This window comes from Myotis daubentonii, chromosome 14 (genome assembly GCF_963259705.1).
Source record: "Myotis daubentonii chromosome 14, mMyoDau2.1, whole genome shotgun sequence".
NCBI classification, from domain to species: Eukaryota; Metazoa; Chordata; class Mammalia; order Chiroptera; family Vespertilionidae; genus Myotis; species Myotis daubentonii.
The window spans coordinates 14425615-14442239 of NC_081853.1; the positions used below are offsets into that span (position 1 = coordinate 14425615).

Here is a 16625-nt window from a genome sequence, read left to right on the forward strand (position 1 = left end):
CTGCCCTGGGATCGTGTCCGCTGGATTCTCAAAGGGGAAGCTGAAAGCCTACAACCACACACACGTCACAGTACCTTCTCCTGCATCCTCGGTGACGATGGTGAAGGTGGCGGTTTTGTTGGCCACTCCGTACACCAGCCCTGGACCGTAAGCAGAAACGCTCCCGCTGTTGGGGTAGTTCACGTAGAACTGCAGCGGGCTCTCTGGGTGTGCAAAGAACACAAACAAAATGGACTCAGCGCGGGGGAATGCATACCTCGGACAGCAGTGCTCACCTTCCTCTAACGCAGTAGTTCTCAACCTTCTGGCCCTTTAAATACAGTTCCTCATGTTGTGACCCAACCATAAAACTATTTTCGTTGCTACTTCATAACTGTAATGTTGCTACTGTTATGAATCGTAATGTAAATATCTGATATGCAGGATGGTCTTAGGCGACCCCTGTGAAAGGGTCGTTCGACCGCCAAAGGGGTTGCGACCCACGGGTTGAGAACCGCTGCTAACCGCAGGCAGGTGTGGCGTCTCCTATGCAGTAGGCAGAACGCACACTGAGCCTCTGCTGGAGATCACCATGCTAGGACACCAGCGGCGTCTACCACTATCGCTCCTTCAATGTTACACAAGAAAAACAATCCTAAGGCTGCCCCGGACGAGAGGGGCGCTGAATAAAACAGGGGAGTCCAGCCCAAGGTGACTAGTTAGGACAGGGGTGGGGAGCCTTTATTCTGCTGAGGGCCATTTGGATATTTATAACACCATTCGCAGGCCACACAACATTATTGACGTAAAGATTAGCCTGCTCTATTTGGTCACACATTTAATTAACTCACCCCTGATGCCTTGGGAGGGCCAGACCTGATGATTTTGTGGGCCATGGGCTGGGCCTTCCCCTCTCCCGAATTCGGAGGAAACGGCCAACCATGTGAAGAAATGACCCACTACCAGAGGGAGCACAGCTGGAAAGGTCTTTTGGGAAGGCAAAATGTAAGGCCCTCTAAGCCCACCCCACACTATGTGGGACTTTATCCCTCAGTGGTCCTCTCTACCTACTCTCTCCCGCCCTCTCCCCCCCTACACACACCCCAGCTCCCTCCCACTCCCCCCTCACACCCCAGCCCTATGCAAGCACTTCCATTTCCACAGTGGCCAGATGCAAATTCGGAAGACCAGAGCTGGCTTCCGAATAGGGGGCTGGCTAAATAAATAAGGCTCTCCTCTCAGGTCATTAAAGAATGAGGGAGCCTGTATGCCCTAACTTGAGAGATTATCCACAATGTGTTGCATTAAAAAGAGAAAAGGGCAAGTTGCTGTATAATATTAATATCATTATCCCATTCCTTTAAAAACAAAACAGAACAAAATTATAGGCATGTTTGTAGGTACCAAGAGAAACATCCGTACACAGACCAGCAGGGAGGTAGGAGGAAGTGGGAAAAAGACATTTTTTTTTTTTTTTTTTTTACTTTCTCTACATCTGCATCTTTGGGGTATTTAAATAGAAGCAGATAACACATAGTTGCTTTGAACAAATATTATGCCCAGATATACACATGAACTACAGCAAACATCAAACTGGGAGAAGTATTTGCAACTCCTATCACCAACGGCTAACCTCTCCAGTATTGAAATTGCTCCCAGAAACGGACACCACAAAGGCCAATAACCAAACAGAGAAACCAGGCCGTGGACACGAACCTCCAGTTCACAGAAAAAGGAATACAAATGGTGCTTAAACATGTAGAAAGTTGCTCAATCTCCTTCACAAGAGCAATACAAATAAAGCAACACAGAGACACCGCTTTTGCAACCATCAGTTTGGCAAAGATCCCAAAACTGGGTAGCGTAATCCACTGGCCGCTCTGGGGAAAAGCAGGCGTCCTCCTCCATTGCTGGAGTGCGTGGGACTCCGAAGAGCCCCGATGAAAGGCAACTCGGCAATTCTAGCAACATGATGGATGCCTGTCCCTGTGGCCAGAAACTCCTCCCCACAGAACCACATCTCCCAGGTCCGCCTTTGCCGGTGGACGTGCTGAATGGGAAAGGCTAAGCGCTGTGGCAAAAGGTGGGGCAGAGGCCAACTCTCCTCCGACGGGGGCAATGGTTAACGTGCCACGGTCCACCCAGTGGGCGGGCTCTCCGAAGACGCTCGATTATTTGGACGTGCAAAGCTCTCCTGCCTACACCGTTAGATAACAAGGACAAGGACACAATCATGTGTAGAGGATGCTACTATTTATGTAAGAAACGAGGAAGGATTAGAAATCTATCTTCCTGTTTGCTTGTAGGGTCTTAAAAATATTCTGAAACCCAACATAGAAAATGAAGAGTCAGAGGGCCAGTGAGGGTTATTATGGGTGGGAAGGAAACCTTTCTCCACATCATTTTTTAAACTATGTGTATGTGGCCCACATGTGTATGGTGTGGCAAAATATTAAATTAAAAAAAGAAAGAGATGTATTTAAGGAATTTTTAAGAAATTCCACACAAAAATTTTTAAGAAAAAGAGCAAGAATAACACAGTGCTGGATGGTGGACATGAAACCTGAGCTGGTTTTCCTCGTCAAGGGCAGTGTGACAAGAGGGCAGCTGAGCCTGGCCAGCGTGGCTCCGTGGCTGAGCGTCAAACTATGAACCCGGAGGTCGCAGTTCGATTCCCGGGCAGGCACATGCCTAGGCTGCGGGCTTGATCGCCAGTGTGGGGCGTGCAGGAGGCAGCCGATCAATGATTCTCTCTCATCATTGATGTTCCTGTCTCTTTCTCCCTCTCCCTTCCTCTCTGAAATCAATAAAAATATATTACAGAAGAGAAGAAGAAGAAGGCAGCTTGTCCTTTTCTCACAACCTCCTCCTCCGCCCCAAACCCCCCGCCACGCAGGGCTCCGCAGGCCAGGCTGGAAAGTCCCTCGATGCGCCTCACAGTTTCCTTCCAGCTCATCCTTTGGCCAAACTCGAAATCGTGACAAAGACAAACAATCACAGCCCTAACGGCCTGCATCATCCCTTCTGGAAATCAGCTGGATCTGCTGGGGTCACAGGCCGTTCGGTTTCACAGGGACGCCAACGCTCCATTCCCCAACCTGCCACCTATTTCCCACGCAGCTGGGGGCTGTACGTCAGCAAACCTCCCAGAAGCCCAGGCTCCGAGTCCTGGAGCCCCGCAGGGCGTGCGCGGAGCCCGACTCACCGGGGATGTGGCTGCCCATGTACTTGATGTGCATCTCATGGAGCCCCACCTCCGTGGGGGCGTATCTGACGGTGACGGTGCCGTCCTTGTTGTCCACAATCTCGGGTGTGGCCGTCTTCCCAGAAGGCATGTGGACCTCTCCTATGGGGCACAGGGAGACAGGGCCGTGAGCCCACCTGCGACGCCCCCGGAGAAGCCGCTCGGAGGCACAGGTGGCCTTCAGTACAGGCTTTTAGCTCCAAGAACACTCACTGCTGCCTGAAACACCCACGTTCCAGAACAGGAAAACAGACCTGCATGTCCCTTGATTTTGTTCCTTCTGCTCCCACAAAATGCAGCAGCAACTCCTAAGGAAAGGGTTTCCTACTTTGTAAAGATAAGTTAGAACCCTGAACAGGACTTGACTATGAGGAGGTCAGTAGAGCCTCAACCCAAGGAGAAGCCGGCAGTAAGAGGAGGGCGGCAGAGAAAGTGACCGCACAACAGACCTGTGTCAACACCACCTGGGAAAGTGGGAGACAGAGAGGCAGGAAAAGGGGCAACAGGAACCCAACAGTTGAAGGGCTCATGCAAATTATACATGAACCACCTCTTCAAAGGCACACACAGATACACGACATGTTCTGCAATCTCAGGGGCTCATGGCCCAATCCCTAGCACAAGAACCAGGGGTGCTGAGATCAAGAACACAGGTCTGGGGGACCGGTGGGACCACCGCCCGTCACTGATCAGGCGAGAGAGTGCGAGCGGGCGAGAATGAGACAGCTTTCATGACAGTGCTTACCAGTGATCTCTCCTTTTCTGACCGCAAACGGAATGACCAAGTCGAAAGGTTTAAAGCCCAGGCCGTTCATGTCACTCACTGGGACATAGGCCTCTTCGGTGACCTAAAAACAGGAAGCAGCGGTCACTGGGTGAAGTGGACAACAGCGTGGGCTAGTGAAGCTGCAGGGGGCAGAGCAACTGGGAATTTTGCAAGCCAGTGCAGCCAGGATTTGGGGAGGTGGCAGCCCAGGTGGCATGGGCTTTGTCCAATTGGCCCTGGGGCCAGAGCAGAACCCGAGGGTTTGGAGACGTAGTGCCGACCAATTGCTAAAAATGACCAATTGCTAAAAACCAGGAGGCGATTCGCTTGTAAAATTCCCAGAAGCAACCACGGGAAAGTGGGAAAGTGAGAGACAGAAATGTCTGTGAGTCCCAAGAGGCTCCACCTGGAAAGGTTTAGTTGCTGTGGCCTGGAAAAGAAGGTGTGTTTTAAGTGGCAGAAAGTAGCAGCAGGTGGCTTTCCCTCTGAACAGAAACCAAATGTGCGAGTCAGCAGGAGGGCTGAAGACAGCTGTCCCTCTTTCTCTTTAAACAGAGACACACTGCACCGAGCGTGATCAGACGTGACGGTGGGCGATTCGTGGAGCGCAGACGATGACATGGTGGGTCTCATTGCAGAGAAAGCAGGGCTCATTGTGATGGACTGATCAGTGGGGGACAGACCAGTGACCAGGACACCCAGAGGGCTTAAGCAATCCCCAGAAGCGGGCTGTAGCTTTTCTGAAATGAAGGCTGAGTAAACACAGAAATGCAAAAAAAGAAAAAAAAAAGTGTACCCAGGGCCTGAATCCAGGGGAACATGCATTTACCGGTGCCTCCTCCACGGCCGCGACTTCCCCATCTGTGGCCTGGTTGGTGGCAAATGGAGGTTAGTAGGGAGTCTCATTGGAGGGACGTTGCTACTCAGTAGGTTCTACGCCCTGAGGGCTGCTTCCTCCCCATCTGCTCATCTTGCACAACAGAAAGCCTCTCGCTCTGCCTTCTCCCTACCCTTGTGGAGAGCAAGCTGATGTCCTCTCTTTGAATGTCAAATCCACATGCCCTTTGAACCCATGACCCCATTCCTAGGAAGCAGATCTATAGAAATACTAGCAGGAAAGTCCACAGGTAAGTGATGCGTGCAAGCGGTTTTACCAGAGCTGTCTGTGGTCATGAAAACCTGAAGCAACCTAAATGTCCATCTGCAAGGGAGTCTGCTACGTAGACGGTGGGAGTCTGTCCCTTCTGGAGAGCTGGTCAAGTCCGGGGAATTAAGATGGAAGGGCCTCCATGGCACGATGAGGGAAGGAAAGCAAGTTGCAAAGCAATGTGCATGGTGTGATCCCGGCACAAAAAAGATGGGAAACCCTAACACCCGTCGCCTCTGCAGCATGAAACTGGGCAGGTGGTTTCCTGTTACTTGGTAAGTGTCTACAGTAGTTCATATTTAAAAAGTCTTTATAAAAATTTTTTAGAAATCAGACTTCATGTCCCTGATCCAACTGACCCAATAAGGGAGGGGTTCCCTCTCCTGCCAAATCAAACAAGCATCGGAAGGCCTCCCTGTGGAGACAGGTCCACGTGCCCATGCGCACTCCTTCTCGTGTACTTTGTCATCTGCCGAAAGGGAGCTTCACTCACCAAGGCAGCTTGGTGAGCAGCAACATTCGGAACAGCCCTATCCCCTGCCTCTAGGGGCCTCTCAGATTGGGGACAGTCAGGGACACACCGCCAGGGAGGAAGATCTTTCAATGGCTATGTGATGGCCTCTGAGTCAGGACTTCTCAACAGTGATGAGCAGATAAGCTGCTAGACCCGTGACTTCCTGTGCATGTCTTCTGGTGGTACACAGAATTGAACCAGCCCAGCCCGTCTCCCTACGACATTTGCTGCAAAGGCAGTACTGGGTGTCCGTGGCCTTTTGGCCCCAAGACTGTAGAGGGAGGCAGGGAATCTACCCAGAAGGAGCCAATGGAAAGAAAGTCAGTGCCCGTAGGTGAGGCTGGAGAAAGCTCGGAGGGGAGAGGGAGACCCAAGCCTGGTCCTGTGGGTGATGTGCGCTTGTGCCGTCAGCTGTGGTTGGGGGCAGTGTGTCCATCCAAAGTATCCTTTGTGCACCCCAGGGTCAAGGGGACATTCATTCCTAATGAGTTTGGTGGCTCCCATTTCAGGTCTCTGGCGTGTCTGCCAAAACGACCCTGCCCGATCCGAACCAACCAGATAAAACCCGAGATGGGACCCTCCTCTGGGATCAGGACACCAGGTTTCTAGCTGCGTTTCTCCCAGCCCTGAAGGAGAAAAGCACTCCCAAACAAGCAGCATCAAAAGTTGACAAGCGTTTGTATCCCGGAGACGTGAAGGAGCCTCCGGACCTCGGGCACGTTCACAGATAAACAAACGTCGACGGGAAGGGAAAGAGCTGCAACACACGACACACGGTTGGAAGAGAGACTCGGGCTCCCGTTTGAAATGGAGTCTTCATGCCCTTCTCCGTGGCTGCAAAAAGTGTGATCCTTGGAAGGGGCTTTGAAGGCTGTGCGTGGGGCCAGGTCACTGAGGCCTATGAACTTTGCAGCCAAGGGTGGCTGCGGCCACGGTCTCAAAGGACACTGGGTGAGGGAGCGCACAGCCCTCGGCAGCTGTCTAGAGCGGGCACTTTGGGCTCCGTGGACTTGAGTCTGACCCCTCCTCCTACAGCTCATTTGTAAAAGGGCCAACGATGTTTGCTTTGAGGGTTAACTGAGCGAATGCTGCTAAGGTGTCTAACTGCTTTCCTGGATGAAGAACCTTAATAACCAGCGAGAGATCTAAAAGTCACTCAGATTGAAAATTAAAGAGCCGCGTCATTCTTTGGCCTAGAAGTGTGTGTATAATGGTTTCTTTTCCCCAGATGTTCCTAGTTTTAAAAGACAAGCTATTTCCCTTCACATGCAAAGTCTGAATCTCTCCAAAGCACAACTGGAGGTCCTCTGAGTCATGAGACACCAAAGTCAAGTCTCTCTCTCCTGAAGACCATGGTGATGGGGGAGCAGGGAGGGGGAGAACAGCAGAATAAAAAAGTACAATGTTCCCCTTATGTTTTTGTCAGTTTATCTGTCTGAACTCTGCTTAGACTAGGGCACTGCCTAAGATCCTTAGCATGATGGATACTTGGTAGCTGGTAACATTCCCTAAAAACTCTTAGAGCCAAAGGCTGCCTGGGATCCTAGAGAGTCCCTAAAAGGTCATGACTGCTTAAGAAAAAAAAGCTTTCAAGAAAAAAGTGGAAGGGATGTGCTAGCCAGGGTTTAACAAATAGCAGCTATTCTGTTTCTCCCAGTAACAGACGCTGGAGAGAAGGGACTTTCCTTACCATGACAGTGAAGGGGCTGTTGGGGATATCCACGCCACCGAAGCGCACGTAGATGACGTAGGTGCCTGGCTTGGCAGCCGTGTAGAAAATGTCATAGGTGCCATCCTCATTTTCGATAACGTCAGCCTCAGCCTCAGTGCCGTCCGGGGTCAGAACCGTGCAGGTCACTTTCCCCTTCCCGGCAGTCTTGGCGTCAACCACAAAGCCCACCTCCTCGCCGGTTTTCACAATGGAGGCGATTCCGGGACCTGGAGGAAAGTTCAGGAGGAGAGAAGAGAAGCTTCAGCTGTGGACAGTTACCCTGGAGACCTAAACTCAAATCACACGCTTTCGTGTTGTCTCCATCTATAAACGTTAGACCTTCAACTGCCACCACATACAGGGATGTCCCAGGAATCACCTGGGAAGATACTGCTGAAGGGAGCACGCCATCCATTGTTTATTAAATAAGGGATATCTCAGGCTCTGGGTGTCAACCAAATGTTGGATCTGGTCTGCCAGCATTGAAGGGTATGGGATGAAAGTCAACGTTCATTAGCAAACATATGTCGGGCATTTTCTTCAGTGCCAGGTACCCACAAAGGTGAGCAAAACAGTTTCTGTTCTTGAGATGCTCATAATATAACAGAGCAGTGGGATGCAGGTCGGGCACCAAGAATGACAGCTCAGCCTACTGTGGAAGTCCTGAGGGGGAACTAAGTTGCAGGGAAAAAAAAATCCTCAATTGTTCTTCAGAGAGGTGTCCTCTAAAAGTTCTATCCCAGGGTTGCCACATGGACAGAGGGCTTCCTGAGAAAAGGGGAAATGGCTGAGTTCTGAAGGGTGGGTGCTTCTGGCTAGGGAAGACGTTCAACCTCGGTCCCTAAACAATGACCAGTCTCTCTTTCTTTTTGTAGAGCCCTTTACCCAGGATCCACACAACATCAGGGAGTGCAGAAAAGTGTAAATTACAAGCACATTGGCAACACACACACACACACACACACACACACACACACACACAGTGGGCAGAAACAACAGGGATAAGAACATGTTGTTCAGACATGAGTAGAAGCCAGACTTTGGAATCCCCTGAATGACAGACCAGGGGTGTGGCCTACAGGAGCTCCCAGGCTAAGCAGGGCATCGTGTCTGTCTGCTCAGGAGTCCGCCTGAGCTAAGGAAGGGAAAGCAAGGAGGAAGTCACCTCCCAGTATTACATGCCCTCAGGTTAACAACGATAATCCAGACCTAGCATGAGGCAGACTGGCCACTATTTCAAACTTTCTCAAATTTTGCCATGGGTGGGCCAAACAAGGGCCAAGGCGGGCAATTTACAAGCTTGCCCTGAAAGCCAAAAGATTGTCTCCATTCAAAGCAAGACAAGATAGGAGAGAAATAGAACACATCCAGGGGGCACCTATGTTTAATTTTATTCAAAGAGAAGCAAGTCTGTTTCCTTTGAGACATGGGGATCCATGTGTTAAATCTGCTGGAGGCAGCATCAGAGCTGTAAGAGCTGTTCTTAGAAACGGAAGGACCCACGGACTCCCAATAGTTGTTTCTTAGAAATGGAAGGAACGGTGATGCTCAAATATTCCTGGAGAATTCCTGAGGGACTCAGACATCAGTCCCAAGTGTTGAGGGAAAAACCTAGATGCTTGAATGTGTTTCTCATAACGGCCCGAGGTGATCCTGAATAATTTAATAATTCATGAAAGGCATACATTCGCTGCTTTTCATGGGAGCAGCATTACAGTTATGTCTCAACAAATGCACCCACTTTGAAAATAATACAATAATTATAGCTTCCATGTGCCTGGCACTGTGCTGTGCATTCTTCTCGCCTGACCTCATCTAATCTTTGCTGAAGGGAGCATGTGAAACAGTCTCTGATCCTTAGAAGAGGTTCTTGAATTTAAATGTTGTAAAAAAGATCTTCACTTTAAGTCTGACTGAAGCTCAGAGTGGTTGAGCTTCTTGCCTCGATCACAGAGCTATTACGTGGCAGAGAAGGGATAGACCCTGGCTTTCAGGCTCTTGACCTGCACTCACCTGTGGCCAGACACTTGCTGGCATCGCCGGTCTGTGTGGCCCGGATGCGGTAGGGAGACAACGGGATGTCATCCCCCCCATAGGTGACCCCGATCATGTAGCGACCAGTCTTGTCGGGGATGTAGGTGACGGCGTACGTGCCATCTTTATTGTCCTGGACAACGGCTCTTTTGGGTTTTCCCTCTTGGTCCTGTGGAGCACGGAGAAATGCTACTTAGGATGTTGTCCTCAAGACATAGAAACATTCATGGAAAACCTTGACACATGCTGCTCATTAATGAGTGCCTCCAGTGGGAAGAGACAGAATTACTGGCTTCACACAACTTGATTTTTTGGTAGGAAGAGGAGAGGTCACAGATCCCTTTAACAACACGATGGACACAATCAATTTGTAGTAATTTTTCTGTCCAGTGAACAAATAGTGTTTTATCCCCCAATCCATTGATATACGCCCCAAGTGGGCAGAGGACCTGCTTGCACATCACCACGCTCACTCCCTTCTCTCCTCAATAATAGGACCCTAATCCTCAGCTAGGTGCACTGCTCCCAGAACAGAAGATTCCACTTCCTAGCATCCTTTGTCACTAGGTCTGGCCACACGACTTGACAAATTTCTGGCAAACGAGAAGGGAGTGGAAGTCTTGTGAGGGAGGATGAAGGGCTCTTTAGGAGAGCTGATTGATTGGAAGGCCCTGTTTCCCCCGTCTGCCTGTCTTCCTCCTTCTAGCCTGCCCCGTGGATCAATGGCCAGGGCACCCGGCCTCGTGGTCCACGAGGAGACCTGAAGGACAGATGCTACACATGAGGACAGAGGAGGAGAGAGATGGGGCTGCTTCACTGAGGAGCCACAGCACCCAGGTGCCTTGCCCTGAGCTTCTTTAACAGGAGAGAATAATTACATGTGTTGAAGCTACTCTTATTTTGGGGCTCGGGATATGCAGCAGAACTGAGTCCTAACGAATCCAATAAGTAAGTTAACATTTTAACATAAAAACATAGGACTAGCTATAACGGCAAATATATGAGATTCACCAAAAGGTGGTACTTGGGGCTATATCCTCAGACCTCTGAGACAAGCATGCATGTCCTCATGCACACTGACTGACTCTCTGGTGGGAACAATCTGTCAAACATTGGTACCATGCCAGAGGCTGGTTATTAACATCCTGGCTCTTACCTCTGGCCAGAGAACTAGGCTTTATTAGTCTGACTCCAGAAAAGAATGCAAAGTTACCGTTATCTGAACAGCAAGCAGACCTTCCCCGGCATCTCTGGCATCGATCGCAAACTCCACAGGAAGACTGGCGGGCACCCCATAGGAACTGAGGCCCGGGCCACTGGCAGTCACTTTGCTGGCATCATATGTGGGAAGGACCTTGACCTTAAAGGGACTTGACAGACACACATACCCTCGGTCAGTATGGATACACATCGACCCTGCTCCGTCTGACCTCTCTTACACAAAGGAACTGGGACTGCAAAAAGAGGATTTCTGCAGCAGATAAAATGGTGAGCTTAGTCAATGTCTTAAGTCCAGCAGAAATTTACAATTATGAGGCAGTAACCCTCATACAACAGACCAGCTTTCCCTGACTGCAATCCAGGGGATATAAACTAATTCCAAAATTAGTTTGGGAAACATGGGGTTAAACACATTTAACCTACTTTTATTATGCTAAAACAATGGTCAATAGGAAGAGAACACTGACATTTCAGTTTTAATATTTTACCTCATCCCCCTATTTTCTATTTTTAGAATGCTTTAGATGGTATGCTATTAGTAAAGTGAATACATAAATATAATTTATAAATCACATTTCTATTTAGCTAGAGATACATACATATCTTTATGTAAAATATGTAGGTTAGGGTATGGACAAAGCTTTTTGATCTTAAGTATGATTTTAAAAAACCTTTGAAGGCTGATGTGGGAAGTAAAGAGCTTATGCAATACTTTCTGTGTCAATATGAATGAGGAACAAGATTTCTATCCAAACCCTTGTGGGAATGCTATTGTCAACCAAATCCTCAAGTAAAAAAGTAAAAGTCTTTGCCTGAATCAGAAAACGACTTGCAGCGTCAGAAGAAAAAGACTGATAAATTAATGCATCCTCCCCCCAAACCCCCAACTCCTTAATTTCAGCTTGTCTTTAAGTTAATAATGGCAGAAAGGGGTGTGTGTGGTGGGGAGAGGCTAGGGGCAGGAGCCACAATGGTTCTCCGTGGTACCTGCAGATCGGACGGATGGCTGGCTGGGTGGGTGGGCCACCAGAGCAACGCTGGTGAACCCTGGGGAGGGGTGGGTTAGACTCTGGTTTGCACCCCTTCCCCAAGTGTCAAGAGCTTACCTACGAGGGATCTCTTCATCAGCATATTTAACAGAGACCATGTACGGCCCTTCTTGGGATGGGGTGTAGGTCACCGTGTGTGTGCCATCCCCATTGTCCACCACATTCACCGGCTCCACCAGGCCTGAGGACAGAGATGAGAGGTCTGAGGAACTGCCTCCCCTCCCCCCCACTCCACCCTGGGCTGCGTTCAAAAAGGATCACATTCATCCCCAAGAGCTATTGGTTTCCACTGATGAGTAACATGAATGCAAGCAGGCCACAATCAGAGGCCTAGGAAATTACAGGAGACAGGATCCTCAATGCGTGGCTGCAGAATGACTCCAAGAGACACCTTTAGCTTGCTATTGGCTGAAGTACCTCAGTCGGCCCTAGAGTATAATTAAGGAGACTGCCCGCACTTGTTCCTGGAGGGCGTGTGGTGAAGGCGCATGTTGCAGACATGCTACAACATCCTTTCAAGCTGGTTAGGCATGCTTAAGACGCGGCAAACTTTGCTCTATCGCTGAGAAAGGGCCACAGAGTCCAGAACTCGGAACAGCAAAAATTAACCAATGGGCTGGCCAGTCAAGACGTGTGGCCACTTTGGCAAAGACCAAAGGGGCAGCACATTGGGTGTAAGTGCAGGGCAGGTGAGGGTGCCCTTCTCATGGGGTGAGGGAGCCATCAATGTGATGCATGCGGGAGACAGTTGGAGGTTGTGTTAAAGCATAATCAAGGCATGCACTGGGTCGGTAGATTCTAGATCCCCGTTCTCAACACAAGCCTCAAGGATGGGTCAACTGCAGGGTAGGCTGACCAAAGCATAGCATGCGCATTAAGCAAAGCAGAGGAGGCACGTACAAGGCAATTTCGGGGGTGAGGCCAGCAAGAGGCATTCCGATTACATAAATCAGAGCAGCAGCCAACAGGAAAATGCAAACCTGTCTCCAAAAAGTCACCCTTCGGGTCCCCTTTAAAGAACTCTGAAATGGCTTTCAAGGGGCTGCGCCACGACTGGGAATCTGTCTCATCAGCTAAAATTAAAAGGCTGTTACTTAAGAGTCCTCCACACCAGAGGGACATAGCTAAGCTTCCCCCCTCCTCCTCCCCACTCACTCTCTCGCGCACGCGCATGGATACACACAGAGGCTCAGAAACTCCGCACAATCAAATTCTAGCCCCATGACCTCATTTCCCCAAACCGCTTCTACCGTAACCTCCTACTGAACTAACTCCTTCAAGGAGAAAGTTCCTCTTCAAAAAAGGTGCTCCCCTACCTGCACTTCTATGAACACACCATCGGGGACAAATCCAGATAATTTAAGAAATTTAAGATAACTTAAGTGCTTTGTCCCAAAATGGCCTGCTCATCTTACCAAACTCCACTTCCAGGGTGCCAAAAGGGCGGACCGAATTGTCAACAAAGCCCATCCCCCGAGGAGACCCCCTCTCCCCAAGGGTTTGGGACAGTGACAAAGCCAGGTGGCAAGTGGCTGAGTAGCTGTCATGTCCAGAAATGTGGGGAATGTTCCATGTGAGCATGAAGGCATTTCAAACAGAGGTATCACCTCTGAGCCCACCACCCACCCAAACAGACCAACCCCCGTCACCTCACACACACCGAAACACAAGATGAAGCAGCTGCACAATTATTGCACATGTGAGAGCCCAACACTACCTGCTTCATCTCTCTACTTTAAAGAACTGAACCTGAGTTGTGGGTTCCTGGTAGGGGACGTGCAGGAGGCAGCCGATTGATGCTTCTCTCAGCCATGTTTCTCTTTCTCTCTCTCTCTCCCTCTCCCTTCCCCCGTCTCTAAAAATCAATTTTAAAAAATTAAAAAAACGAAGTTCATGACCAAACTCAAAAGCTAAGTGCCTGCTCCAGGTCACGGCTGCCTCCCCCTGGGCAAGATGAATGTCAGCAGGAAGGCAGGATGCATACTCACCTCGTGGGCCCAGGACCCTCACTTCCAGGGGAGCCAGGCCAGCCTTGCTGCTGTCCACCGTGAAGGACTGGAGGATGCGGGCGCGGACACCCGAGCCCAACCCGGGGCCGGCAATCTTGACCTTGCTGGGGTCTACGACATCCTTCACAGGAACCCTGAAGGGGCTGCCTGAAAAAGAGGCCACGGGATGCTGAGCTCCACTGGAAGTTGTCTGAACTTAGCATGAGAGCAACCAAGCACCAGCAAGATAACTTTAAGTTCAAGGTGGCAGATAGGAAGCATTCTGTGTCACTCCCCTGATCCATATCCCAGGCAGACATCATCAATCAACCATGGCAGACCTCCTTGCCGATGCACTCATCCCAGGCGATCCAGTGGTCCAAACAGCCACCACAAACAGACCACCAGAGGAAACCAACACGCCGTTGCGGCTAACACAGGATACCTTGTTAAAAATAACCCCACTATGGGTTTGTACCAGGCCAGGAAAAACTGGGCCAATGTTTAACCAACTAAAATTCCCATGAAAGCAAATTAGAAGCCAACAGGTTGCTGAGTATTTCACAGCAGCACCTCCCCAGTTACCTTAGCTATGAAGCCTGACACTAAGACAAACGGCCAACACTCCACTAAGAGACGCTGCCTGGGAAAATTCTGGGGTCTAGAAGCAACTGGCATTTGGAAGCAACAGGGAGTATGAAACTTTGAATACGGGTCTTTTTCTGTTGTTATACAGATGGCCATTTGCTTCAAGCTCAGGGATCAGACCCAGGACCAAACTCTCACCCTCTCCTGCAAGGGGAATGTCGAAGCGGAGGGTCCTCTATACCTACCCAATAAAGCCAAAATAGCTTTGCGGCGTCCACAGCCAGGAGATGCTCATCTCCACTGCTGCCTGCCTGGTTGGAGCCACCAGGTCATCCCTGGCGACATTCTCTGAGCTACTGTCGTATCCCATGAACTGCAGAGCTGGTAAAACTCCAAAAGGTACCCGTGGCTCTATACACTGTCACTGAGCCCTGGTCTTTTTTCATAACAGTTAAACCATAAATTTCAGTGCCATAAACAATAGACAAGAAGCTTCCAGAGGCCAGGAGCTTTGACTGTCTGGTCCACGGCTGAATTCTTCTTGATAAGTGATTACAGGAATTTAAAACCTATACTGCAACAGCTACAAGGTCAAGTTTGAGGACAAATATTGCCTTAAATAAATTAATGCTAAATGAACATCTGAGAATTACTTTGAGCAGAATATTAATGCTTTCAGATCAACGTGAGAGAAAGAAGAAGTGATTGTGAGTGTGTGTGTGGTTGTACACGACAAGGGGAAAGAAGGTCAGAGTCAGGAACGTTTGTGTGGCCCGGGGACACTCCAGCTTCCGGGGAGCCAACCCAGAAACCTGAAAACAGGACCCTCAGCCTGCCCCTTCCCCTCGGTCTCACCCTGGGCTCATGGCCTGCAGGGCAAGAACACTGACCCACCCAAGGCTCCTCCTGCTCTGGGGCTCTCGGGGTGGGACGCTGCCCTCTTTCTCACCACTCTTGAGACAAGGCATAAGCTGATTTAGGAGCCGCTCTCGAGACCTTGAACCTGCATCCACACCACACCACACCACACACTCACCTACACATCTCAATGTGTGTTGGGTGGCAAATGTTTCATCCAATAAACAGAACTAGAACCTGTGAAAACTCCTCTTGCTGGAACATGAAAGTTGGAGGGCCCTTACTTACTTAATTCATATATTTCTTTACTGTTTGAATCATGTATAGCAGTGGTTCTCAACTAGGGGTCATTCTGTCCCCCACTGGACATGACAATATCTGGAGACATTTTTTGTTGCCAAAAAAATGGGCCACTAAATACCCTACGATGGACCCCCACAACAAAGAATTACCCCGCCCAAAATATCAACAGTTCTGAGGATGACAAACCCTGTTTTTCAGTAAACGTATACAGTATATCATTCCACAGAAAAGAAATTAAAGAATTTGAGTTGTGTGTCTTTATCAGCTACCAGGACTGTCAATTGAAAAATAGAAAACAAGATGCATGGACTGGTATAAGATGAGTAAGAACCAACCACAAAATAAAGAGATTTTCAACTTTGTAAATAAACAGCTTTTCTTCTAATTAAGAACTAGGTTCTTCAACACATGAAGGCGATTGTCAGTCAAAACTCCAAGCCAACACTTTTTCATCACGGCACTGGTCCTACTGGGAGTTGGGATATTCTTGGAGATGCAGCCCTAAGGAAAACCCTCCCTTTGCAGTGACTGCAAATGTCAGCTATTTTTCTTATTCAGGGAGATACGCAAAATCAAACCAGCTTTCACGCAAAATCAACTATTCTTCAGGTTCCTTTCTGAGGGAGAACTTACCAGGGATGTGATCGCCTCCATACGTGATATTAACATCGTAATCTCCCGGAGCAAAGGGGACATACTCGGCGCTGCAGCTGCCGTCTTTGTTGTCTCTGCAGTTTATCTTTGACTCTGATGGTCCCTCGACAGTTATGCCAAGCCCACCAATGCCTGCCCCTCTGGAAAGTGTGGAAAAGAATGCAAAGTAGCACTGGTGGTTCATGCCAGTCTGCTTATTGACAAAATTCATTTAAAATCCCTCTATAAATGTCCCATTTGGCCAACGCAGCTCAACTACCATGACACTGCGCACACGGGGAATTTCTCAACGATGGAATATAAATAAAGACAGCTTTGAACCCTCCTTTCTAATGCTTACCCTTCATTTATTTTTCTTATCTAATTGCATTGGCTACAACGGCACATACAATTCAGGTAAGTGCCTGTGACGGATTTCAATAGAAATTCTTCTCGTATTTCACTTAGAGATGAGATTGGCTGTCTATGTCAGCTCTGTCAGGTTAAAGAGCTTCCGTCTAGTCCTGGATTGCTCAGTAGTTTTATGACTGTTATGATCAGTGCTTTCTGGTACCTTTTTGCTATACTTG

At 49.2% G+C, this 16625-nt stretch overlaps 1 protein-coding gene across 8 annotated transcripts in view; it reads right to left on the minus strand.

Annotated features, from left to right (window-relative positions):
• The window catches only part of FLNB (filamin B), a 137167-nt gene that overhangs the window by 27237 nt on the left and 93305 nt on the right, over positions 1-16625 (minus strand). For 2 of the 8 annotated variants that reach the window (XM_059663122.1, XM_059663120.1), the window contains exons 24-34: positions 16036-16196; positions 13654-13821; positions 12646-12738; positions 11723-11846; positions 10609-10765; positions 9375-9564; positions 7341-7588; positions 4786-4857; positions 3969-4071; positions 3185-3325; positions 75-203 (exon numbers count right to left, since the gene is read on the minus strand). In XM_059663122.1, coding sequence (XP_059519105.1) covers positions 75-203; positions 3185-3325; positions 3969-4071; positions 4786-4857; positions 7341-7588; positions 9375-9564; positions 10609-10765; positions 11723-11846; positions 12646-12738; positions 13654-13821; positions 16036-16196 — 1586 coding nt within the window. The remainder of the gene's footprint in view (positions 1-74; positions 204-3184; positions 3326-3968; positions 4072-4785; positions 4858-7340; positions 7589-9374; positions 9565-10608; positions 10766-11722; positions 11847-12645; positions 12739-13653; positions 13822-16035; positions 16197-16625) is intronic. The other 6 variants (XM_059663124.1, XM_059663125.1, XM_059663121.1 and 3 more) reach the window with 5 other exon arrangements.